The sequence below is a fragment of the Taudactylus pleione genome, unplaced genomic scaffold, assembly GCF_031769625.1.
Source record: "Taudactylus pleione unplaced genomic scaffold, aTauple2 ptg000041l, whole genome shotgun sequence".
NCBI classification, from domain to species: Eukaryota; Metazoa; Chordata; class Amphibia; order Anura; family Myobatrachidae; genus Taudactylus; species Taudactylus pleione.
In genome coordinates this window covers 45,379,744-45,405,649 of record NW_028284443.1, presented here as the reverse complement: position 1 = coordinate 45,405,649, position 25,906 = coordinate 45,379,744, and the positions used below count along the sequence as shown (strand labels likewise).

The window sequence follows — 25,906 nt, the reverse complement described above, 5'->3', positions numbered from 1 at the left end:
AGGTTGCATGGGGAGATTTCATTCCCCCACTCCGGCAGATGAGATGTTCATACATCTTGCCGGTACTGCTTCCTGCTTGGCTTAGGTAAAGAGGCGAAGCAGGAAGACTTATAGAGCCACAATTCATGCTGCTATAATACATCTCCCCCAAACTGTCTTAAATTTATCTTTTACTATTACCTCTATAACCAATACTCAGTGGCATCACGACTGGTTAAATCCAGACTGCCGGGGGGACCTAACCTCCCTGGAGAAACCAGACCTGGTACCAAATGGCCTGGGGCTGACTGGAACTATGGTAACCTTTTTGTTTACACCAGTCCAGGCTGGCGCTGAAATCAGGGGGGACCCGATGTTGGTTTTTCCCCCAAGTGTTGGTTAAAAAGTGTTGGGACCCCCACGCATTTTGTTCTCTATTTTAATTGGGCTTGTTTACATACAGAAGTAGGCAGTGTCGTCCTCTACTGTCCGCCTACTTCTATGACTTGTGGAAATTGTTCAGTTTACTTGGCTGGTCTGAGAAAAAGTTGGATAGTGTCTGGAGTCACACTTCATGATTGTGTATTTGGTAAGATAATCGCTCAGGTGGTTAGTTCGATGAAAAGTTGGATAGTGGCCAGCTTTAGAAGTGGCACAGAAGACACAGAGCAAGAACTTCCCATTGTCAGCACTTGACCTAGGACAAGAAGTAAGATGTAGGGCAGAAAGTGTGCTGACACCTCTGGAAAGGAATGCATAAACACTTACTGTATCATATTATGTCAGAAATCATAGATATATATGAACAGTTCTATCTTCCTAATGAATACATTGGGATTAGTTAGTATGAATAGTTAAAGCCATGCAAACAAGGTGCAACGGAGTCCAATCTATGCTCCCTCCCCCCTTTCCCATCCCAATACATCTCTTGTGCATGGTTTTTAAATGAGCAAAATAAAATGAGAAGTTTTCCAGTATCCTGATGTACTCGTTATAGTGTATGTAGCGTCTCACAAATATCTACAGTATGGTGTGACAAGGAAATAGATATGGGTAAGTCAATGTGCAACACAGCAGCTGTACTATTCTGGATTCCACATTTGTTTTACAGTAAGATTAGCCAGCAGTGGCTCTGATTGTCATTGTAGGAAAATATTGATTTGCTGGATGTTGTACATACATATTTACACTACAAACTGTTGCATATACTGTAGGTGCTTTTTGGGATGGAAATATAATAATGAGAACTAAGGGGGTCATTCAGACCCGGTTGTTAGCGCCGATGCGCTCGGACCGGGTCGATGGCCCCCCACAGAGCTTTCGCCCGCCGGTGCCGTCATGCGCGTGCATGAGACCCGCTACGACCGACAGCGCCGGTCGTAGCTGGTCTCGATCCAAAGGGGGCGAGCTGTCGATGTCGAAAGCTCTCCGGGGCTTACGACAAGGCAGACCCTACCCTAGGGTCTCGTCGTAAGCCCCGATGGTCGCAATGGTCTTGACCATCGCGACCATCACCTTAGGCGGTCGTAAGGCTGTGGGTGTTAACCCACAGCCTTACCACTGCAAAGGAGGACGTCTTGAAAATTCAAGAGGTCCTCCCCTCATTCAGACCGACCACACGCTCTGTGCGACCGGCTCTGAATGAGGTCCTAAGAATCAGACATCAGAATTGCAAAAACCATTGCTGAGCATATTATTTTATTGTGATCTGAAAACAATATTTTAACTTTTATTTGTAACAATGATTGTCTTATTACTACCTTCTGGGGGAATTCAAATACCTCGAAGGCAGCCCGCAGCAGGCCAATAAATAGCCTGTTTTCGGGTGCCGCGACCCTGTGAACTTATCATGGATTCTATGTGTTAACGTTTGTTAACATGCTAATTTAACGGGCGTTAAAAAAGTGTCTCTGGTGAAAAAGGGGCTGGCATTCAATAACCCCATTAAAGCCTGAGGCTAACACCATTTTTCACCCCCATTAAATTAACAGGGCTAATTGAATACGGCCCATAGTTGGAAAAATATGGAGAACATTTTCTATTTAAAAAACCTTTATGTATAAATGTAGGGTGATGCTGGAGCTGATGGTCCTTCAGGTTTCCCAGGGGAAAGGGGTGAAAAAGGTCAAACTGGCATCCCAGGCATGCCTGGAATACAGGGATTAAAAGGAGCATCGGGCACAGAAGGGTATCCAGGTAAGTAGCTGTTTTTTATATTCAATAAATCTCTTTCCAATAAATATGTGGCTGTACTTTTACCCAATTATTTTGGCCTATAGGTAGCCCAGGAACACCTGGTGAGAAAGGAGCCAAAGGCTTTCCTGGAACGCATGGCATTCCCGGATCCAAAGGACAGCCAGGTGATTAACATTTTTCTTGAAGCCACATTCCCTTGGATTTATACAACTTGCTCTGTTTACTAGGACCAAGTACTATAGATCATATATGAATGCTGGAGAAGTGAAAGATATGACAAACTTGCTAGAAATCACAGCTGTCTCTTGGTTGTATGGCGCTGTATTCATCCAATCAGGAGACAGCTGTCATTTGTAGACAGTATGGAATATATTTTCCTTCTCAGGTAGTACTAATATTATTATTTATATAGTACCACCATTTTACTCAGCTACGGACAGACAATATGTGTCGTTTCCATCACTCCCTGCTTTATTGGATCCAGTGAGTGTTTAAAAGACACAAGTCCCTCTGAAATTAAATAGATTCAGTAGCACTGATATAACTTAGCACATATAAATGTATAGCTTTAGTATTGCTATAAATGAATGTGCTTTTGAGTTAAAATGTCAAGTAAAATGTTAGTAGATCCAAAAATTGGGAACAAATTGTACGATTCAAATGAACTTGTATTTACACAGGTGAACCTGGAATTTTTGGGAATCCTGGTTCAACCGGAGAAAAAGGTGAACGTGGCCTTGATGGGATCCCGGGAACACCTGGTGAAAAGGGGGATTCAGGTAACATCGAGATTGTTCTTACATGCTGTAACATAATAGATTTTTACCTGTTTTTGGTTTCTGGTTTTGCTAACTGACATATTTTACAACATATATTTCACTCATTTCAAAAAAATCACCTGTCTCCTTTTTTTCTCCTGCTTTAATCCAACACTTCAATCTTTTGGACATTTTCTGCTTTTTTTAATCATAGGACTTGTCAGGCAGAGCAGTAACAGTCTCACATACACATCTGGAAACATCTCATCCTAAATCTAGTCAAAGTAACCATAATGCCGTTGAGTCCTTGACATGGTAGTAAACAAGAGCAAAGGAAAAACTTGACATCCAACATTGGACCCTATACTAGTGAGAATATCATAAGTACACCTGAACTAAAAGTGATCCCAGATTTATAAAATACAGTACCTGCTGAGTAGAAATGTATTAAAGTGCTTCAGACCAGTTCTGCCTGAAGGCGCCCCCACACCTCATCAGTAATTAGGCAGCCTACTGCACGGGAACTAAGCACCTGGAGATCTCAGCTTTTCCTCAGTTTAACCAAGATCCAATTCATTAGCTTCCTATACCTCCAAATACTCATGTTCTTTCTTACTCAAGGCACCAACACAACAAACTGCTGAAAAGGTTATTGAAGGAAAAATAGATTGTTGATTTATTCTATTGATGACAAGCCAATGCCTAAACAGATCACATTCTAACGGGAAAAATTAAAAACATTAACTTGTCATTGGTAGACTATTTTTGTGCTTAAAAGCATTCACACAAATGAGCTGATTCTGAGCCAAAAAATAAATAAAAAAGAAAAACCAGGAGTAACTTTGCACCAGAACAAACCATGTTGCAATGCAAGGGGTGCAAATAAATAATTTTTGCATGCAGGGTAAATACTGGCTGCTTTAGCATGTAGCCCACAAATACTGTCCTGATTTACTTTTATACTGCAATTTAGATTTGAGCCAGGACACACCCTTCCCAAATATAAATCTCTCTGCACATTTTAGCTCTGCCCCACTTGCAGTGCAGCATGGTTTTGCCAAGGTGCAAACACTTTTTTTTTTGCTTTGCTCCCAACTTGGAATCAGCCACACTGTGGGCCTCATTCAGAGGCGGTCGTAGGATGCAAGCGGTCGCTCAGAAACAGGGCGGCTGCCTTGCATCCTGAACGGCCGCCTCCATGTCAGTCGTTAGGCTGTGGGTTAACACCCACAGCTCTAACGACCGCTAAGGGAGATGGTCGCGATGGTCTTGGGCTTACGACGAGACCCTAGGGTAGGGTCTCGTCAACCTTAAGCCCCAGGGAGCTTCCTGCTCTGTCAACATCGACAGCTCGCTCCGTCTGCTTCGAGCCCGCTAACGACGGGTGATCCGTCGTTAGCGGGGGCTCGCGCATGCGCATGATGGAGCAGTCTCCATCGTGCGCATGCCCTGTGGACCATCATCGAGTCGGTTGCGAGCGCTCAGCGCTCGCGACCGACTCTGAATAAGGTCCTGTATGCCTAACATGCACACATATAAAACTGTGATTTTAATTAAAGGTATGCAATCAGTATGTAGACATTGACAATCTAGACATTTAGGGGTAAATTTACTAAGGGGAGAGTTTTTAGAAATTGAGTTGTTGCCCATGGCAACCAATCAGAATCTACTTAACATTTAACTAGCACCTTCTAGAAGGTAATAGCTAGAATCTGATTGGTTACAACGGGCAACATCTCCATTTCTAAAAACTCTCACTTTAGTAACTTTACCCCCCATAATTGTGGACACGTGGAAAATGTCAACATGGACATAATGCCGACATATTAAAAGTTCAACATTGCCAAAATGTTGACATTACCGTTAGGCTTAGGGTTAGGTTCTGATCATGCCAACATGATGAATGTTCAGTGTCGTAAATAACAATCATAATATACTGAACCCTAAATAACAATTTGTACCGAAATCAGTAGGCTTGCTAATAAATATTTTAAGTGTGGTCTAATAAGCTACAATAGTATACTTTCTTTCAAAACGTCAACAGATTTTTTTTTTTTGAAACTTGGAGAAACATGCAATTAGCAATCGCTTGTTTACGTTCAGTAGCATTTAGAACAATGGCCCTGATTCAGAGCCGGACGCTCTAACAGAGCGCTCGCTCTGAATCAGGGCCGGCCTTCTTGTTTTTTAGAGCGGCCTCCTAGCGAGCGGCCAGGAAGATGGTCGCGATGGTCTGACGAGACCCTTGTGGTAGGGTCTCGTTGCTGCAAGCCCCAGAGAGATTTCGGGTCTCATAGAGCCGAAATCTCTCCCACTGACATCACTCGTGATGTCAGTGGGACCGCCCCCAAACGGAGACGTTCACATGGGAACGCCTCAGTTTGGGCAGCCACTCCCCCGGCCCGCCCACCAAAGGGGGCGTGCTGTCACTCAACATCGACAGCACGCCCCCTTTGGTACGAGACCCAGAGCAACGGTTTGCCCGTTGCTATCCGGGTCTCGCGCATGCGCACGACGGAGCCGGCTCCGTCGTGCGCATAGCGCTCGTGAGCGGGTCTGAATCAGGCCCACTGTTCAATGCATTGAATGTAGTTGTTCAGGGAACATGTGATTTATTCTGAGTGATACTGTAGTTTTTCTAAATAACTTATTTGTATGCTAAACTTAGTAACTTACTAAATAGTGAACTTAGTAACATATACCTCTTTTCCATTGCCGCAAAACCTGGGTTAATGCCGGGTCAACCCGGGTCGCGACTCAGTGGAAAAAAATTCCTGAAAAATTACCCGGGAATCATTGCGACCAGGGTTGAACCCGGGAAGGACCCGGGTAACGGTCCGGTGTAAACGGCACGACACGGGTCATGATTACACGGGTCATGACTCAAACCAGCGATTGGTTGGCTTCAGTAGTGCTTGGAGATTACATCATCTCCAAGCGATCACTTTAACGCCTGGAAGACCTGTACCTGGTGTGAACGGCTGGACCCAGGAAATAAACTCGATTCCATCCGCCGGTGTAAAAGCGGTAAAACCCAGCTCCAACTATTACTCGCTCTGTGCTCAGTGTCCTAGGTTGGAGCCGGGTTTTTGGTGGAAAAGGGGTATGTTTGTATGCTATACTTAATAACTTGTTGTTTGCTATACTTGGAATGTAAATTGATTCTGTAAACACTATGTATTTATATACATTGGGGCATTTTCACAGTACACGTCATGTTTCATCATTCATTTTTTTTATTTTCTAGCTGTTCTGATGAACAAATTTACATTAAGTAGCAACAAACAAAAGTATCATGTTATTACATTTTCCTTTCAGGTTAATGGATTCTATTGCACATGTTATATAACTATTACTAAGTCTTTTTTTAATACTTTTTTAATATAGTTTGTTATATTTTACGCAATTAAGGATTTCCAGGGAGAGGACTTCCGGGATTTCCTGGAGAACGCGGTGAAAAAGGTAGGAAGAACATTGAGATAGAAATAGGCTTTTGTCAAAATATTAGGATTTATTATTTAATGATTTCCTAATTGTAGTAATTTATGGGGAGATTTATCAAATCTTGGATAGAGATAAAGTAGAGAGAGATAAAGTACCAACCAATCAGCTTCTAACTGTCATTTTACAGGCTGTTGCTTGAAAATTGCTTGAAAATTTACAGGAGCTGATTGTTTGGTACTTTATCTCCATCCATTAAAGGTATTGGTACTTACCGTAAAACGCTATTGCTTACTCTAGTCTTATAATGCCTTTAAAGTGCACCTACAGATATACTTCTTACAACTAAGGAATGTAATCATTGTGTGGTTTAAGTCAGTATTCCTGAGAAAATACACTGAGAATAAGACACTTTGGGCTTGATTCAGAATTGCGCATAAGTTGGCTGCAATTGCATCCCCACTGCATGCAGGGAACTAAATGCAGATTTGTCTGTATACAGCAATGTATGCATCTATATGACCATACCTCCCCTATCCATAAGCTTTTCTAATTAGCTGTGATCATTATCATCATGCATTTACACCAAACCTATACTGTATGCAAGACATGCATCTGAAATATGAGTACGCAGTCGGCATAGCCCGCAGCTGTCTATTCACGCTCTCAACACACCCTCAGCAAATTTAGACAATTTACAAATACCTTGTTGCCACCTTCAGACACAAGTGGAGACTTAATGATTGGCTCCAACGCTTGCGCAGTGCTAACAATCGCATGAGACATCACAGAGGCACAAAGTGAACTTTGTGTCTCCGTGATGTCTTTTGTGTTATTTTCAATAAATTGTATAATTGTATGCTCAAAATAATATTATACTATACAGCAAATATTAATAAATAATATGTATAAAGCAATTTATTATGGTCTGTCTGCAAATATCTAAATTGTAAAGATGTGCAAAAAGAATGTAAATAATTTATGTAGAAGCCTACATAGAGCTCCACATTTATATCTGATGTAGATTTTAAAGTTAATTTGTATACATTTATTTTTATTGGCATTATATTTAAATATATCCCTAAAGTAAATTTGACTTGTGTCTCTTATGTACAGTATTAGTGTTTGAATAAATATTATAAATAAAGAAGTTATTGTTTAAAAAATATTGAATTGTGTGCTGTTACTGTGTTTTACTGTTGTATTAGTTTTGAAGATATATCTTGTTTGCTAGGAATCAAAGGTGATGTTGGCTTCCCTGGCTCTCCGGGGGCCCCCGGAATTCCGGGATTTAAAGGTGATCAAGGGTTTCCTGGTACTCAGGGCCAGCAAGGGCCACCAGGCTTTCCTGGGCAGCCTGGAATAGCAATGGAAGGACCTAAAGGTGACAGAGGACACCCGGGTTCATCAGGATTTCCAGGTAAGAAATATTCATATTAATCCTTCTTTTTTTATGACTCCATGCTGTTTAGGCAGTTCTCCATGCTCTTTATGGTAAACTGTTATGTACTGCCAACTATTTATTGTAATGATGTTTCAATATAAAACAAAAGCACATAATTGCATTATATGTAATAACAAAAATAATATGCTTAACATGTAGCATATTCTAAAGCATTTAGAATTAAAAATAGTATCAAACGTAGAAGCCCCGAAAGCAGAATCCCAGGTAGAGTGAGAGCAAGGGGTATATTTCCTAAAGTGCGGGTTTTTAGAGCTGTTGCCCAAAGCAACAAATCAGATTCTACTTATTTATCTAGAACCTTCTAGAAGATAAAAGCTAGAATCTGATTGGTTTCTATGGGCAACAACTCCACTTCTAACAACATACACTTTAGTAAATATACCCCTAAAACCCTATGTTTTGTGGAATATTCTACTTTAGAATTGAGTATGTAAGAATAATAATTCAGAGTAAAACATTAATAAATGTTGCACCATACACATTCTACAGAGCTTCATGAATCACAGTCTTCTCTACATATTGCCTTCTGTACATATATTAGTGTAGTGTATTATTATTTTATTAACAAAGCAATGCTTGAGCAGGACTTTTCAGTATCACATCTCCCATATACTGTATTCAATGGAAAACTGCAACATTTCCAGCCTTTTGCTATTTGAAGCCCCTCAAGTGGCTTCAGTATTGGCCTGGCTTAGGGCAAACTTTAATCATAGAATAATTACAAATAAATAGAAGCTGTTGGACTTTTCTAGGATGTTATGCAGAGTAGAGGACTATTTTTTGAAAGAATAAAAAATACAACTGTCTGTCAGGTATATGCTATAATCCAAATTTAATAAATGTCGCTCCATAAATGTTGTAACCTTAATCTTGCAATAAAACATAGCTGCACTTCTTGCGAGTTACACAACATATTGTTTCAGGTGCCCCAGGTGCTGTGGGGGTCCCTGGTTCTCCAGGACAGGATGGACTAAAAGGAGATAAAGGAGAAGGAGGTTGGCCTGGAGCCCCTGGGTTTCAGGGATTTAAAGGTGAACCTGGAATTATTGGACCTCCTGTAAGTGATATGTACACTCTGCATGCAGTTATCATAGAAGCTCTTAACTCTTGAATCTGTCGAAAGGACTTCACTAGTTTCTGTTGATTATTTAGGGTGATATAGGTGTTCCAGGTCCGCTAGGAGAGAAAGGAGATATTGGTCCTCAAGGGTTTTCTGGATTACCAGGTAAATCTATGTACCTCCCATAAATATATACACAATTATGATATACTTAGACATATATCCATATCAGTGTATCTCCTTATCTGTTTTTTTTAGGCTTTAAAGGTCCAGAAGGTTCCACTGGAGAGAAAGGAGAAGGGGGAGACAGAGGTCATGAGGGGCAGAAAGGTATGTTAATGATAGATTAATGAATAGGGGAGTGGTTCCCAAAGTTTCTTGAATCACAGTGAGTATCACCATTTTTTTCAGGGTGTCCCTAAGCCAAATGTTTCTTACTGAGAAATTCAGAATTTTTTTTATTAAATTAAGTAAATTGTCATCCTTAGGTTCAGTTATGTGGTGGTGGACAAGATTGCACTTTTGTTTGTCCACATATATTATGATTGACAGCCACAAGTACTGGTTTTGCTTACCATATTGACCACAAACAATTTGATTTGGTGCTGGATTTCCAGCCCATGACACCCCTGCAAGTGCCCTACGACACCCCAGGGTGCCACGGCACCCAGTTTGGGAACCACTGTAATAGGTTGTGTATTGTAAATGTTATACTTGGCTGTATTTTAAGGTGATGTTTTGCTGATCATGTCCTCATACACCTAGCGTCTATGCACCATACAGCGCGAGATGCCCGAGAGGTGTAGTGTGCCATCTTTTTTTACATTTTGTGTCTTATTCGCATCATCATTTTAAACATGTACATAGTTGCAGATGAAGCACAACATAATTTGGAGTTACAAAAAGCTCAGTCGCACACAGATACACAACTGTCGCACATCAAATCCATCAGTGCAATCTAGCAAAGTAGTTTTGTTGCTTCCAGTTGTTTCGTTTATGCGAATAAGATACACATTTTGAGTGTGAAAGATGCTCATTACGCCCGAGTTGCACGGGACCTGACAGGGTGAGAGGGGCTATTTGCAGAGACTTGAGCAACAGTGTATGAAAACATATCTCAATTACAGTACAAAATTTGTGTCTGCACAATCTCACCCATGAATCTGCTGAATTTAGATGTGCTGCTATGTGTGCTTCACAGTAATCACAGATGTACAGTGCAAATACACAAATGATGCACCATGCAAAGAGTACAGTGATACTAATTGGCTTCAGACACTCCCATGTATTTCAACACAGAATTATGGTCACACCCTGTTCTGTGTTTTGGTCTGAGTTAGGCAAAGAAGGTATTAGCTTAAAATCATTGAGAAAGTTTAATCCACTAGTCCAGTTATGTAGTGACATCCATTTCATTGTTTTTCTTTCTTTTTTTGTAGGATCACAGGGTCCCCCAGGACCTGCAGGCCAATTCCAGCTATTCAAAGGAGAACCTGGTCCACCTGGACCTTTAGGCCCTGATGGACCTAAAGGAATTTCTGGACTCCCTGGTCCTAAAGGAAACCAAGGTTGGTGTGTTTTTTCTATCAGTTTGTGCTAGTCTGTTACAGGGAACCAGAGTATTATTACATGTATATAAACATATTACTTTGTTCTCTATAGGTCCAGTTGGGGCGGTTGGATTGCCTGGTCCAGCTGGTTTGCCAGGACTTAATGGTAACCCGGGTAACAAAGGAGAACTTGGCCCCAGTGGCCCAACTGGTATGTTGCAATTCATTTAACATGCTAACTAATACATTTTTCCATTTCCTTCACATGAAACGTCATGTAACAGTCACAATATCACAACCAGTAATTGCTGGCAATAGTTTGAAAGTGATGAATCATCCAAATACTACACAATACGTATATTTTGTTATAATCAGGACCAAGAGGCTATCCAGGCCCACCAGGCTCAGAAGGTTTACCTGGCCCTATTGGCAAACCTGGAACCCCTTCTATGGCACATGGCTTCCTCGTGACAAGGCACAGTCAAACAACAGAGGAGCCTCAGTGTCCACTTGGGACAGTTCCAGTTTACACTGGTTACTCGCTGCTTTATATTCAAGGAAATGAAAGAGCACATGGTCAAGATCTCGGTAAGAATGGTGTTATTATCTTTGCATAACACAATGTTATTAGTTTTCAGACATTGGGGGAGATGTACCAAAACTTTGAGAGAAATAAAGTGGAATAGTTGCCCATAGCAACCAATTAACTGTCATTTATTTAGCAGTTTATAAAATGACAGGTAGAAGCTGATTGGTTACTACAGATGCATTCACAGACATCTGACCTCCATGTGCTTCAACTGGCTTTAAACATAACGCTTGAGTGCCGCGCAACTTGGTAGCGCTGAGCATCTTTTCGTGCAACTTTTAACCTTCAAGTGCGACTTATTTGCGAATGATACATGAGCAGCTTCCGCTAATTAAATTGATATATACGACATGCCTGTATTCTGTGTGCGACTGCGTGGGTGTATCTGCATGTGAAATGCTACATTTCAGTGTCAGTGGCTGTGACACTGTAACATAGCGTCTCGCATACAGGACGCATGATGAGACTAGAAGGGCTGTTTAATGCGCAAGGAAGTAAGAAGTATGTGGACTCATCTGTAGGTTCTACTTTTCCACTTGAGTGCTACATTGTACTAAATGGATTGCATGCACTGTTGTTTATATAAGTCTTCATGGTAGCATGGGCATTTTGTTAAAAATAAATGTATTCAGTATGACAGTTATTTCTAATATTGTCCTTTTGCTTTTAGGTGCTGCTGGAAGCTGTCTCCGTAAATTCAGCACAATGCCTTTCCTGTTTTGTAATATTAATAATGTATGCAACTTTGCATCAAGGAATGATTATTCCTACTGGCTATCCACACCCGAACCAATGCCAATGAGCATGGCTCCCATTACAGGGGAGAACATCAAGCCTTTCATCAGCAGGTAACCAGACTTATACTTTCTTGTGAACTGAAGGAACAAAGAAATATCCGCACAGACCACTCCTCTTTGATTATCCTTCCCACTTTTGAAAATAAGTAATTTTATACAATTCTTAGAAAAGGGAGGTGCACCCAGGAATAAACATAACTATGACGAAAAGGCAAAAGGGCAAAGTATTCCTTTAACGGGGCACTCCCCCGTTAAAGGAATTCTTTGCCCTTTGCCTTTTCGTCGTACTTTCTTGTGAACTTACAGCGGCTGAAAACAGAGTGCTCTAAGATTAAAAAGCCACTTCTGTAGTTGTTAAATGTTTCACTCTAGAAACGCATAAGATAGCTCATTACTGCAGTTCATTTATCCCCTTTTGGTTTACTGGTTTAAAGAGACATGCACAATGCCTGCAGAACAAGAGACATGCACAATGCCTGCAGAACAAGAGACATGCACAATGCCTGCAGAACAAGAGACACGCACAATGCTTGCAGAACAAGAGACACGCACAATGCCTGCAGAACAAGAGACACGCACAATGCCTGCAGAACAAGAGACACGCACAATGCCTGCAGAACAAGAGACACGCACAATGCCTGCAGAACAAGAGACACGCACAATGCCTGCAGAACAAGAGACACGCACAATGCCTGCAGAACAAGAGACACGCACAATGCCTGCAGAACAAGAGACACGCACAATGCCTGCAGAACAAGAGACACGCACAATGCCTGCAGAACAAGAGACACGCACAATGCCTGCAGAACAAGAGACACGCACAATGCCTGCAGAACAAGAGACACGCACAATGCCTGCAGAACAAGAGACACGCACAATGCCTGCAGAACAAGAGACACACACAATGCCTGCAGAACAAGAGACACGCACAATGCCTGCAGAACAAGAGGCACGCACAATGCCTGCAGAATGATGACTGCAGAACAAGAGACACGCACAACGCCTGCAGAACAAGAGACACGCACAATGTCTGCAGAACAAGAGACACGCACAACGCCTGCAGAACAAGAGACACGCACAACGCCTGCAGAACAAGAGACACGCACAACGCCTGCAGAACAAGAGACACGCACAACGCCTGCAGAACAAGAGACACGCACAACGCCTGCAGAACAAGAGACACGCACAATGCCTGCAGAACAAGAGACACGCACAATGCCTGCAGAACAAGAGACACACACAATGCCTGCAAAGCAAGAGACACGCACAGTGCCTTCAGTACAAGAGACACGCACAATGCCTGCAGAACAAGAGACACGCACAATGCCTGCAGAACAAGAGACACGCACAATGCCTGCAGTACAAGAAACACACACTATCCACCAGAACAAGAGACACACACAATGCCTGCAGAACAATAGACACGCACAATGCCTGCAGAACAAGAGGCACGCACAATGCCTGCAGAATGATGACTGCAGAACAAGAGACACACACAATGCCTGCAGAACAAGAGATACGCACAATGCCTGCAGAACAAGAGACATGCACAATGCCTGCAGAACAAGAGACATGCACAATGCCTGCAGAACAAGAGACACGCACAACGCCTGCAGAACAAGAGACACGCACAACGCCTGCAGAACAAGAGACACGCACAATGCCTGCAAAGCAAGAGACACGCACAATGCCTGCAGAACAAGAGATACGCACAATGCCTGCAGAACAAGAGACATGCACAATGCCTGCAGAACAAGAGACACGCACAATGCCTGCAGAACAAGAGACACGTACAACGCCTGCAGAACAAGAGACACACACAACGCCTGCAGAACAAGAGACACGCACAATGCCTTCAGTACAAGAGACACGCACAATGCCTGCAGAACAAGAGACACGCACAATGCCTGCAGTACAAGAGACACACACTATCTACCAGAACAAGAGACACACACAATGCCTGCAGAACAAGAGACACACACTATCCACCAGAACAAGAGACACGCACAATGCCTGCAGTACAAGAGACACACACTATCTACCAGAACAAGAGACACACACAATGCCTGCAGAACAAGAGACACACACAATGCCTGCAGAACAAGAGACATGCACAATGCCTGCAGTACAAGAGACACACACTATCCACCAGAACAAGAGACACGCACAATGCCTGCAGTACAAGAGACACACACTATCTACCAGAACAAGAGACACACACAATGCCTGCAGAACAAGAGACATGCACAATGCCTGCAGTACGAGAAACACACACTATCCACCAGAACAAGAGACACACACAATGCCTGCAGAACAAGAGACACACACAATGCCTGCAGAACAAGAGACATGCACAATGCCTGCAGAACAAGAGACACGCACAATGCCTAAAGAACAAGAGACACGCACAATGCCTGCAGAACAAGAGACACGCACAATGCCTGCAGAACAAGAGACACGCACAATGGCTGCAGAACAAGTGACACACACTATCCACCAGAACAAGAGACACACACAATGCCTGCAGAACAAGAGACACACACAATGCCTGCAGAACAAGAGACACGCACAATGCCTGCAGAACAAGAGACATACACAATGCCTGCAGAACAAGAGACACGCACAATGCCTACAGAACAAGAGACACGCACAATGCCTGCAGAACAAGAGACACGCGCTATCCCCCAGAACAAGAGACACACACAATGCCTGCAGAACAAGAGACACGCACTACCCCCTAGAACAAGAGACACACACTATCCCCAAAACATTTTTTTCACTTTTATGTTGCAATTTCTATCCTTTTATCAGAGTATTACCCGTTTCTTTTCTAATGCAGTGTTGTACATGTCTACCTTGTAGCTAGAAGCTTGTCTACAAACTGCGCTAATTGGAACATCTATGGCCAAATAGGGAAGAGAACACCTGAAATAACTAGGAATTTATTTATTTTAAACTTGCTGCCAAGCAGTACTGTATTCACTTGTTCAAAAAATAGTTTCATAATTGTAGCATATGAATTTACAGTATATATAGACATCATTCTGACATTGTATAAGGACTGGCATTTTCAAATTGTTGACTAGCAGCCCTTATGTCATATAACTCACGTGGTGGTGATGGTGGATGCAGTGCTGTTATACACGTAGGTGACCAATGTTTTTTGTACTGTGCATGTGTCTGAGTCATACAATGCATGTACCCCGATAGTCTACGCACAAAGATGCAGCGCAGAATCAGACGCAGGGTCTGCGCATTATAGTGGCCGTTCCTGAGAGGTAACGGGGGTGACAAAGCTGACACGGGTGTGACAATGAAAGCGGCTGCTTTCACACAGCACAGCCACTCATACAGGAGGCCATAGTCAGATAGAGAAACTGCACCTGCCATAGGGCTGGTACAAGCTTAGATGACAGAACGTATAAAAACAGCGCTAATGTGAGTATTTGAATGGATGATATAACTATACCAGATGAAGTGTAATAAATTAATTTGAATATTTCCAATTGCGACAATGGATAAAAACAATTTATAAGGCACAATAAAAGCAATAACAACAACAGGCCACTTGTTCAAGCATACTGCACCTATCTCTGGGTATTGGGGATCGATGAATGAATAAAAAATATGTATATTCAGTATCCTGTTCCTATGTGACTCCTCATGGTACACAGCAATACAGGCAGTGTAATGGTATATCCAAATATATTGATCTCCAACCAACTCACGATGCACAGGGGTCCCGAATTTGAAGAGGAACAGCAATCTTGTTTTATGGCGTTCCTTTGGAGTGGTGAGAAGTGTGATGAAAACACAAAGGCCCTCATTCAGAGCCGTACCCTCTGAGCAGAGCGCACGCTCTGAATGAGGGCCGCCCTCCATAATTATGGAGCGTCCTCCTGGACGCTCGTATAGCTGTGGGTCACCACCCACAGCCTATACGAGCATGCAGTTTGATGGCCGCGATGGTCTTGACCATCGCGACCATCGCCACTGCGAGCCGGAGCCTGCGGTTGAGTTTTTCAACCGCAAGGCCCGGAGTGATTTTGGCTCTATCAGAGCCAAAATCACTCCCACTGACATCACTAGTGATGTCAGTGGGCCGGCTTCTGACGGTAGGCATTCCCTTGGGAACGCCCCCGTCAGGGAGGCACGCCCCCGGCACGCCCACCAAAGGGGCCTGCTGTCAATCAACATCGACAGCACGCCCCCTTTGATCAGACACAACGAGCGAAGGAAAGTCCTTCGCTCGTCGCGTCTGGCGCATGCGCACGACAGAGCTCCCGCCGTCGTGCGTATGCGCAGTGCACAACATCGACCCACTTGCGAGCGGACAGCCGCTTGCGAGTGGGTCTGAATCAGGCCTAAAGTTCCTTAGAATGACTGTTAAGGTCAGCCCGTCACTCAGCTGTTGCCCGGTGTGCAATAAAGTCCATGGAGTCTGGTCCAGGTCACAGTGCAGATGGTGGCACAAGATATAAGTCTAAATGGATCCCAGAGTATAGAGAGGGTGCTCCACAGCTAACGCGTTTCGCTGGGTGACTCCCAGCTTTGTCAAAGGTGACAGAAAGATGACTTAAAGGCACTGGCTTAGGACGCTGCAAATGGGTACCAGACACTGGCAACAGACACTGATGAACAGCATACTCAGGCTTAGGCCTCGAAACACAGGTACATACAGAAAATAAGTAAATGAACATAAAAGGTCCCAGCACTCCTCGTGCTTACAAGCGGCCATGCTCTCCCGACATAGCCCTTGCTTGCTGGCACTACAGTCACTTGGGCCTACTCGCTGGCCGCTATTTAGCATCAGTGCCCAGAGCACTGTGTGTATGACAGTTTTAAACTCTTCCTGTTCTCCCGGGATGATTCCAACTGGGTTTGTGCAAGCCAGAAAACCTGGAGTTCCAAACTTCTACTACAGTTGCAGAATATGCCAGTCTTGTTTTCCTCTCCCTTGGAAGAAGTTAATCCCACTAGAATGTGGGCAATTCAGGTGAGAGACCACCCCTCTCACCACACATCCCCCCCTTGGGGAAGCGCACTTTTCCTTTCACGACAGCCGAGACCATTCAGCCTTCTGAACTACCTTTCCAGGCACGTCTTCTTTATATCCCATGAACGTTGTGCGTTCTGGCAGAAGAGCAACCATCCTTCTTGCGGACACTGGGTTCTACTCTTTCCGCTGCCTTGCAGGCAATGTATCCCACAAAGGGACATTGGGAGAACCAAGTGACCTAGCCCGGGGCACAGGAATCAACATCTCCTCTTGCCAGGCTTTCAGCAAGTTAATATGTTATACTGTATCTGCTTCGTATGTCTTCTTCCTTGCTGCCTGACATGATAATTTACTGGTCCTACAGGTTCCACTACTTTGCAGGGCCGATGCCAATGGACAAACAACTTGCTCTCTTGTGTCAGTACTAAGACTAAAACTTTGTCCCTTGGACGAAACTTCCGAACTTGAGCAGAAACATCTGTATTGGGTATAACATCTCTGCATATATTTTTGTCTGGCTGTTACTGGGCAAAGTGTTGTGGATTTCTTTTCTCTGATATTAATTGTGCAGAGGTTCCCTCTCCAAAGAGGACTGACCGTGCTTTTCCACTCTCCTCCGTTTTATGAGGTAGGACCTTGTAGACTTTACAGTGGCATTGTCTCTGTGGTTCCTTTACGAGCTCAACAAATCCTGGGAAGTTGTGTCTCAATATGATAGAATAGGGGAGCATAAGACCAACCGTGGTGACCACCTCGGTAGGTGTCCCCCTTTATGTGAGGCTCACTCGCACCCGGGAGAAGTTTTCTGTGGATCCATGAATGCAGAGTACTTCAACTAACCCTGGCACCTTTTCCACTGACATGGGCAGGACAGCCTCTGAGATCAGGGTTAGCTCACTCCTTATAATAGTTTATAATAGCTGGGAGTTCTCGGCCAATCAGTAACACAGGTCCCACATTAACGGGCATATGGAATTCATGGGTACTATTGTGGAAAAAGCGGGGCCCATACTAGCAACCCCACGCTCCATAGGTTCTGTTTTTCTGGGACAGTCCCGCCTTACATGACCTGGCTCTCTGCACTCATAGCAAACGACCCTGGCGTCTCCAGTGGTGTTTTCTTGAGAAGGGGTGACAGGCCAATGGGGTGCCATCTTAACGAGTCGCCGATTCCCTGTTTTTTCTTCTGCCATTTTTGTTATATTTCCTGCGGTCTCATAACGCTCCAATAACTCTAAATTCTGAGGATCAGTGTGTATGACCCAGTGCTGCATATTCCGCCCTAGGGTTCTTATACACTGGACAATAACCACCATCTCTATCTACAATCTGTGCGGAAGTGTGGTGTTCTGGCTGGAGCCAACTTCACAACCCTGTCTGGAGAGTTCTGCCACCTACTTCCGAATTGGGATCCCTAGTAATAGGGCCCATACATGGAAGCGCTGCACTCTACCAGAAAGAGTGAGACCTGACCGGGCCAGAATGGCACTTTTAACTAAAGGCTCATACACACTAGATGATAAATTTAACGATATGGACGATATTGTTACCGTTCATGGCGTTCAATATTGTCCAGTGTGTATACATAATATCGTTAAGGATGCGCGCTCCCGCGAATCGTTAACAATGTCTTTCATCGCCTGAACTAGCAGGGCAAGGTTGTACATGTTAAGGGATGAGGGAGGGTGCCGTCACTGAACGATATCGTTCAGTGTGTATGATTATTGTCATTCCCGACATTGGGCTCGGCAGTTCATGGAAAACACAGCGATATCGCTCATGGAGCATATCGTTAAGTGTGTATGCGGCTTAAGTCATATTTCTCCGCATCAGCAGAGGATAAATCATCATATGCTTTCTGAGCCACACCAGTAAGATAGGGGGCAAGCCTTTCAGCCCAATTATCCACTGGCCATTTTAAGCACTGTTCAGTATGGTAGCACCTCTTATTATGTTCAGGGTTGTCTTAACAGCAGTGTGGGCCCTGGGCAAAGCAATGACTGGGGCCCCTACCTACCCATTCACGGGAAAAAAATGTAAATGGTCAATAAAATTAAAACCTCCTGCATGCCCATCAGACCTCCCACACATGCAGAGAGACTCTGTCTGACTGGTCTGAAGCCGGCGGATGAAGTGAAATTGGGAATGAGGTCAGAATAAAGTGCACCGGTGGCAGGCTTACAAAAATAGCACAAATCTACCAACTGGCTGCGGCTTAAGGGGGGTGGGTTGGTGGGCCCCTACAAGCTTTGGGCCCTTGGGCAACTGCCCAACAAGCCCAATGGAAGAGATGCCCCTGATTATGTTTAAAATTAGGATGTGCAGTCTAGCCCCGCCCCCATCCTTCAAACACCCTTTTTCCTTTGTATGGTCATAAAGTAGTTAGTATAAAAAGATAAAGCTGCAGCAGGTGTGAAGTGCTTGGAGTGCTACTTAACCCACTCAGAGCTAGAGGACTTAAACATAAAAACCTCAGCCTAGTACTGTGCCCCTAATAATGCCTCATCTTGCAATGTGGTGTGTGCAGCTAGGGCATACACCATGGAGACCACTGCCATTGTAGTTTGGGTGACTGTGCTCTGATCAAAATTATTAAAAAAAATAAAGTACAGTAGTGTCAGCATTGTCAGTCATCCATTTCATGCTCTCACGCAAGTAAATGGTTTAACAGGTGTTGGAGTTGTTACTTAATGGCACTCTTATTGGAACAAATGTCTCTGATGCACAGAATCTTCCCCAGGGAAATTGATTATGGGGTCTATTTACTAACCAGTGTTTGGAGACAGAGTGAAAAGTGATAAGAAAGTGATAAGGTGCCTGCCAATCAGCTCCCAACAGTCATTTTTCAGACACAGCCTGTGAGATGACAGTTGGGAGGTGATTGGCTGGCACCTTATTACTTTCTTATCACTTTTCACTCTGTCTCCTAACACTGCTTAGTAAATAGACCCCTATGTATTTTGGATAGCAGCTAATAATATCCCCTGCAGCCAAAACCTAAGGATAGTAATGTATATAAGTCATATTGCCTTATTACAATAGAATAAGGCAATATGTTAATGCATTTCATGGTAACTTAACTACCTAGGTGAGGTGTTAATCCTTTTCTGCTGAAAACTAAAATTTTTATATAACTGCTCATGCGTTTATAGTACTAGGCTTGATGTAAGATCATTACTAGCAATGTGTTCATTTTATAGGTGCAGTGTCTGTGAAGCACCAGCTATGGTAATGGCAGTCCATAGCCAGACAATACAAATACCGCAATGTCCAGATGGATGGATGTCACTATGGATTGGATATTCATTTGTAATGGTGGGTGCTTTTTTGTGTGTTTATTTAGAAGAGTTGTGATATTTTTTAATTCATTTATTGAAAGTGATTTTTATATATATGCCCTTTTTCTTAATTCTAGCAAACCAGTGCTGGTGCTGAAGGCTCTGGCCAGGCTCTGGCCTCACCAGGCTCCTGCTTGGAAGAATTCCGCAGTGTGCCATACATTGAGTGCCATGGACGAGGAACCTGCAACTATTATGCCAATACTTACAGTTTTTGGCTTGCTACCATAGAAAACAGTGAAATGTTCAAGTGAGTTACAAAGCCTAATGTACTCTTGTAGTTTGCACAATCACCATTACAGACACATTTGGTTGCGAGCATGGCTGAAATATAAAAAAGAGAAATGAACCAACTCGACACAGAAAGGCTCATTTAAGAAATGTGGACCCCACTGCTTCATTATTTGCACAAATCCAGCACATTTCAAGTCACACACCTATTTCTTCTTCCTTGGTTATGGTAGCTTTTCATGTTTGTGGACTTACCAGAAAATGCACATAGTGGAATAACTAAAGAGTTTCTTTAAAGTCTTATTTACTTAAGCGTCACGCCTTCATTAATTTCACCCTCTAATTTTTCTCTTAATATATTGCTTAGTTTAGCTTCATGTATTTCTGAAATGAATAATTTGAGTGACATAATATTGTGTTTATTACATTTATCACTTTTGTGTATATTTACTGTATTGGTGGAGGTGCGCCCAGAAGTGCCTCATTCCACAAACGTGCATCTGGAAGGTGCAAAATATGTGCTACTGAAAGTGCAGCCTACGGCCCAATCTCTCTTCTCAATGCTCCTTCTCCACCCCATTCTCTCATTTAAGTAATATCCTGCAGAACAGAATCTAGTTTGTCCAGGAGTTTATAAGTTGTACAGTCATATGCCTGGATTAGGACACGTAACAATAAGTTTTGGGTGTGATACCCATTTCTGTAGTGTCAATGTGCAGCAAAAATTTGTCTGTGTCTGAGGGACCATTTACAAAGAACCTGAAAATGAATATGTGAAATAGTGTTGTTCTACCAGCCCACCACTTAATGGTATTGTTACAACACCGCACCTGATTAATATTTTACCATCGTCTAATATTCACAGGAAACCTACACCTTCAACTCTCAAAGCCGGAGATCTCCGAACCCATGTCAGCCGCTGTCAAGTATGCATGAGAAGGACTTAATGGAGTAGAGTAATTCATCGTATGGTGCTATTTGTTTAACATGAAAAGCCAAATACTATATCAATGTACCTCACTATTGTACAGCAAGAAAACAGTAATGTGCCTTATAGGAACTCTCATAACTAGCTCTGTTTTACTGATCCTTGTCCACTCAAAGAGGAAAGAATACCATGACTAGATGCTTTAGTAGCATACAAGATGGCACTTTGAAAAGACATAGTATATAATATAATATAATGCACTGATGCTTTATAACAGCAGAAGCTGATTTCTTAATTCATAAGGTGCTAGGAGATGTACAGTACCTTATGCTGTGACTCCACTTATTCTTGTACTATATTTTTAGGTTCTGTTTCAGAAATATAAATATTTGTTGTTATCATTGTATAATTTTTAGTTTGCTAAATATGAATTGTCTGTATAAAGTAAGACAGAGATACAGTATTTTGAAGCTTAAGCTTCAGATATACTTAATTGTTTGGTCCATCTGTCCATAAAAAATGAAAACAGCAAAAATACGCCATTTGGGAGGAGATAATAGTTCATGTCTTTTGTTAATCAAATTTATGTTTCATCTTGTACTGTAGTAAAGAAAAAAAAAACTTTTAAAAAGTTGTATTACCACTTAGTGTATCTTGGTGGAGGCAGTGGTATTGCAGTCCAGTGCCCTCTAGCTGGAGCTCCAGGTACTGCTGAATGCAACTGTTTTTTTTCCACAACGTCTCAGCAACTCCTATAATAGCCCTAGCTGAAAAACAACCATTCACTATCTGCAAACAAGAGATTATTGCTTTTGGTTGGTCCTTTCTTACACTTCCCCTTTTGCAGTCAATTTGAATAGATTTAGAAAATGTATTTACTGGTTGTGCTCAGCATTACAAAGCCGTCCAGGGAAAACAGCTGCATGTAGCAGGCTCCAGTGATCTGTATGACCACTAGGTGGGGATGTAGATTTATAATATCAAATAATACAGGTTGTTACTAACTGGAGTTTCAACAACAGCAAATTATTTTCTCATAAGGCTGCACTACAGTATATTGCGTGATATATTTCCCTGTTTTCCTATACTATGCTATAGATCATCTGACAGAGAAAGCATTAAGATACATTTACATTATGATTACAATACATTCCTAAGTATACATGTAAAATACACATGCCAAATACAATACCTACGTCTAATAAATATATTGTTTTCCAGCACTGAACCTATATTTTAGTAATTTATGTCAGTAATAAAAGAGTATACACTAATTTTTATATGTAAATGTTTATATATATATATATGTATACACAGTATAAATACAAGTTTCCTGCTGTATAATGTGGTTTTATTGTTAACAAAATGATTCCACCAATAACACTAAAAATGTTTTGCATTTACAACTTTTTCTATTCTAATAATTTAGACTGCTAACAGGTAGGCCCTGTAAGATGTCACGCTCCCTGGGAAAGAAACATAATGGAATTAAAGGAAGAAGTTACTCACTCTGATTATGTAACATGTTGCACCTGAAGGGGAGAGACAATGTGCAGGAAATTAAGAGTAAATAACCTGAAACATATGTAGCCCTTTGATAACATACCAGCAGAAATAATAACATGTGTTAGCACATCCTATATGAAATACTCGTAGATTATTACATTTTAATTTGGGAAAAACATAATCGCTTATTACTGATAAGACGCTGATGTCTCAGTATTCCTCACATTGCATTAACAACTGGGCATGCTAATATACCATTATGATACGTACTGCACACATAGGGGCTTATGCTGAGTCAGGTGCAGTTGCGTCCTTCCTTGCATCTTTTGTCACAGTTGCGTCTACGACTTTATTGCCTCTACAAAGCCCATCCCTGTGTACGGCCGTGCGTCCAAATGTATAAGGACCATTGTCAGCGACCGTAGACACTCAAATATCGTTTGTTGTGTCTTTAGATGCACCATCGGTTGCACCATCAAAACTTGCACCAGCCTGATGGTAGGTGCAGTTTCTCCGTTTGAGTATAAGCTTCTCTGTATGTAACCGCTTTCAGCCACATACCCATAACATGCCTGTGACACTCCAGTAATACACAACAGCTCTGTGTGTCCTTTTACTTCCCAGTCATTGTACAGGAACTCCCCTTACATTTCTGCCATCGTGTCCAATCTAGTACTTTGTACATACAACATCGGGACACAAGCGCATTGCGACTTACTGCCTGATTCAGAGCCGGACGCTCTGACAAGAGCGCTCGCTCTGAATCAGGGCCCTGCTACCTATTATTGGAGCGGCCTCCTGGCCGCTCGCATAGCTGTGGGTGACCACCCACAGCTTATGCGAGCGGCCAAAAAGATGGTCGCGATTGTCAAGACCATCGCAACCATTGGGCTTGCGATGAGACCCTGCGGTAGGGTCTCGCTGCCCCCAGCCCAGGAGTGCTTTTGGCTCTATCAGAGCCAAAAGCACTCCCACTGACATCACTAGTGATGTCAGTGGGGCCGGCCCCAGACGGTAGGCGTTCCCATGGGAACGCCGACGTCTGGGCGGCAACGCCCCCGGCACGCCCACCAAAGGGGGCGTGCTGTCACTCTCCATCGACAGTATGCCCCCTCTGGTGCGAGACCCATAGCGACGGCTTGGCCGTCGCTATTCGGGTCTTGCGCACTAGGGCACCATCGACCTGCTTGCGAGTGCTCAGCGCTCGCGAGCGGGTCTGAATCAGGCCCTCAGTCACAAGCACATACGAAAATGCACAAAACTATTCTTAGCAATCATATCCCTATGTTAAATAATCTAATGTTGGGTCAATTAACAGTTACATACATCAATCTGTTTTGTTATTAAAGCTGATATTTCAAACTTCTTGTCAGATCTGTATTTTCTATGCTTTGCTAGAATAGTATATCTTACAATGTTAATGAAAACTAAAAAATTATTTCAAGACATTGAAGAAATAACATTCGACGGACTAATTTTATTATTTTTTTCCATAGCATGTCTAGTGCATGTTTTATACAGAAATATCCAACCACCTTTATGTTTTACAATTGTTAAGGCCCTGCATTGGTTTTATGTGATTGTGCATAACAGAAAATTCCAATTTGTAATAAAACCACTTGTGTATTTTTTTACTGATGGACTACTTTAAAATGATTGAGGTTTTACAAGTGTTTTCATTATTTTTAATCATTCAACATTCAGGGGTCTATTTATGTATATTTGCGATAACGATATGTTAATTAACACCAGACTTTGAGGTCTATTCAGCAATGATTTTCTTACATAAAAAATGCAAAATCATAATTTCCGCTTTTTCTATGTAGACCTCCTATTCAGCAATGGGATAATGGAGAAGATAAACGCAATTATATTTTTCATTAATTCCCATCTCGAACTGTAGGGATCAGCCATTGATCTCTACAGTGCTTTAACGCTTTTGCTATTCAGCATAGCATAAAGTGTTAAATTGCTCGAAAAATCATTACTTTATATAACGCCATCTCAGAACGGCGTTATATGAAGAAAATGCCTTAAATTGCACGAAAACTGCAGGGACAGAGGGAAATTTTCCCATAAGGCCCTGCAGCATCCTGTAACACCGCACAGTCTCCGTCCCTCCTGGTGACCTCCGGCAGGTAAGAGCAATTAGAGCATGTTAAACTTGCCGAAAGTGATTGTCATTTGTATTCAGGCTTTATACTAGCCTGTATATATGTATATTAATGTGCGATTATATTTAACATTTAGATATAAATGTTAAATATAATAGCACATAAATATTCATGTATACAGGCTAATATAAACCCTGTATACACATGTCAATCACTTTGGAAAGGCTGTAATTGAACTTACCCCTCCACGGTCACTTCAAAGCCAGGACGGAGACTGTTTGGAAGCGCATGACTGAGCATGCGCAGTAGCAGAAACAGAAGATATTGTTTTGGGAAACCGATAACAATGCCTTCTGTAACATCGCAGGGACAGCATGTTACCGCAACCGCTGTCCCTGCAGAAAATAATGCTGAATAGCTTACTTAAGTTTTAATAATTCATAAAAAATCGTGAGGATGTTGCCCGATAACATTCTGGCCAACATCGTCACCTTTGCTGAATAGACCCCATTGCATTTTACAAATGCGATATCAAGGTGTAAAATGTTGTAATTCATATACACTTACCTTCTCCGCGATGCGATCCGGTATCCTGGGGTCCCAGCGATTCTGTCTTCTCCTTTCTTCTCTAAGTTTACCCACGTCTCTTGTGTCTGCCTCAGTCTGCGCATGCTCCGTCTTCTTGGACACGTGTCCTGCGCATACACTAAAGCTGGCCACACATCTAAAGATTATCTGTCCAACCAGCCAACTAGTTGCTTGGTTGGAATGAAAATCTGGTAAGGTATAAAAGCAAATGACAATCAGCAATTTGCTCCCAAACGCCGGAAAATGGACAAAAACTGTTGTTTCAACAAATTGTTTAGATCAAACATTTAACAAACTTGTCTGACGACAATTTTCATCTGTTTTCTGGCATTTAGGAGCAAATTGCTGATCATCAGTTACTCCCACA

At 42.5% G+C, this 25,906-nt stretch overlaps 1 protein-coding gene across 1 annotated transcript in view; it reads left to right on the top strand.

Annotated features, from left to right (window-relative positions):
- Window positions 1-24,472, top strand: part of COL4A1 (collagen type IV alpha 1 chain) — a 221,134-nt gene extending 196,662 nt beyond the window's left edge. Inside the window, exons 38-52 of the mRNA XM_088458338.1 lie at window positions 2,049-2,175; window positions 2,259-2,339; window positions 2,856-2,954; window positions 6,345-6,395; window positions 7,609-7,794; window positions 8,763-8,896; window positions 8,992-9,064; window positions 9,158-9,229; window positions 10,339-10,467; window positions 10,562-10,660; window positions 10,825-11,037; window positions 11,709-11,886; window positions 20,035-20,149; window positions 20,250-20,422; window positions 21,269-24,472. Of these exons, the coding sequence (XP_088314464.1) occupies window positions 2,049-2,175; window positions 2,259-2,339; window positions 2,856-2,954; window positions 6,345-6,395; window positions 7,609-7,794; window positions 8,763-8,896; window positions 8,992-9,064; window positions 9,158-9,229; window positions 10,339-10,467; window positions 10,562-10,660; window positions 10,825-11,037; window positions 11,709-11,886; window positions 20,035-20,149; window positions 20,250-20,422; window positions 21,269-21,350 (1,812 nt within the window). The 3' untranslated portion in view covers window positions 21,351-24,472. The remainder of the gene's footprint in view (window positions 1-2,048; window positions 2,176-2,258; window positions 2,340-2,855; window positions 2,955-6,344; window positions 6,396-7,608; window positions 7,795-8,762; window positions 8,897-8,991; window positions 9,065-9,157; window positions 9,230-10,338; window positions 10,468-10,561; window positions 10,661-10,824; window positions 11,038-11,708; window positions 11,887-20,034; window positions 20,150-20,249; window positions 20,423-21,268) is intronic.
- Window positions 24,473-25,906: the final 1,434 nt, after the last annotated feature.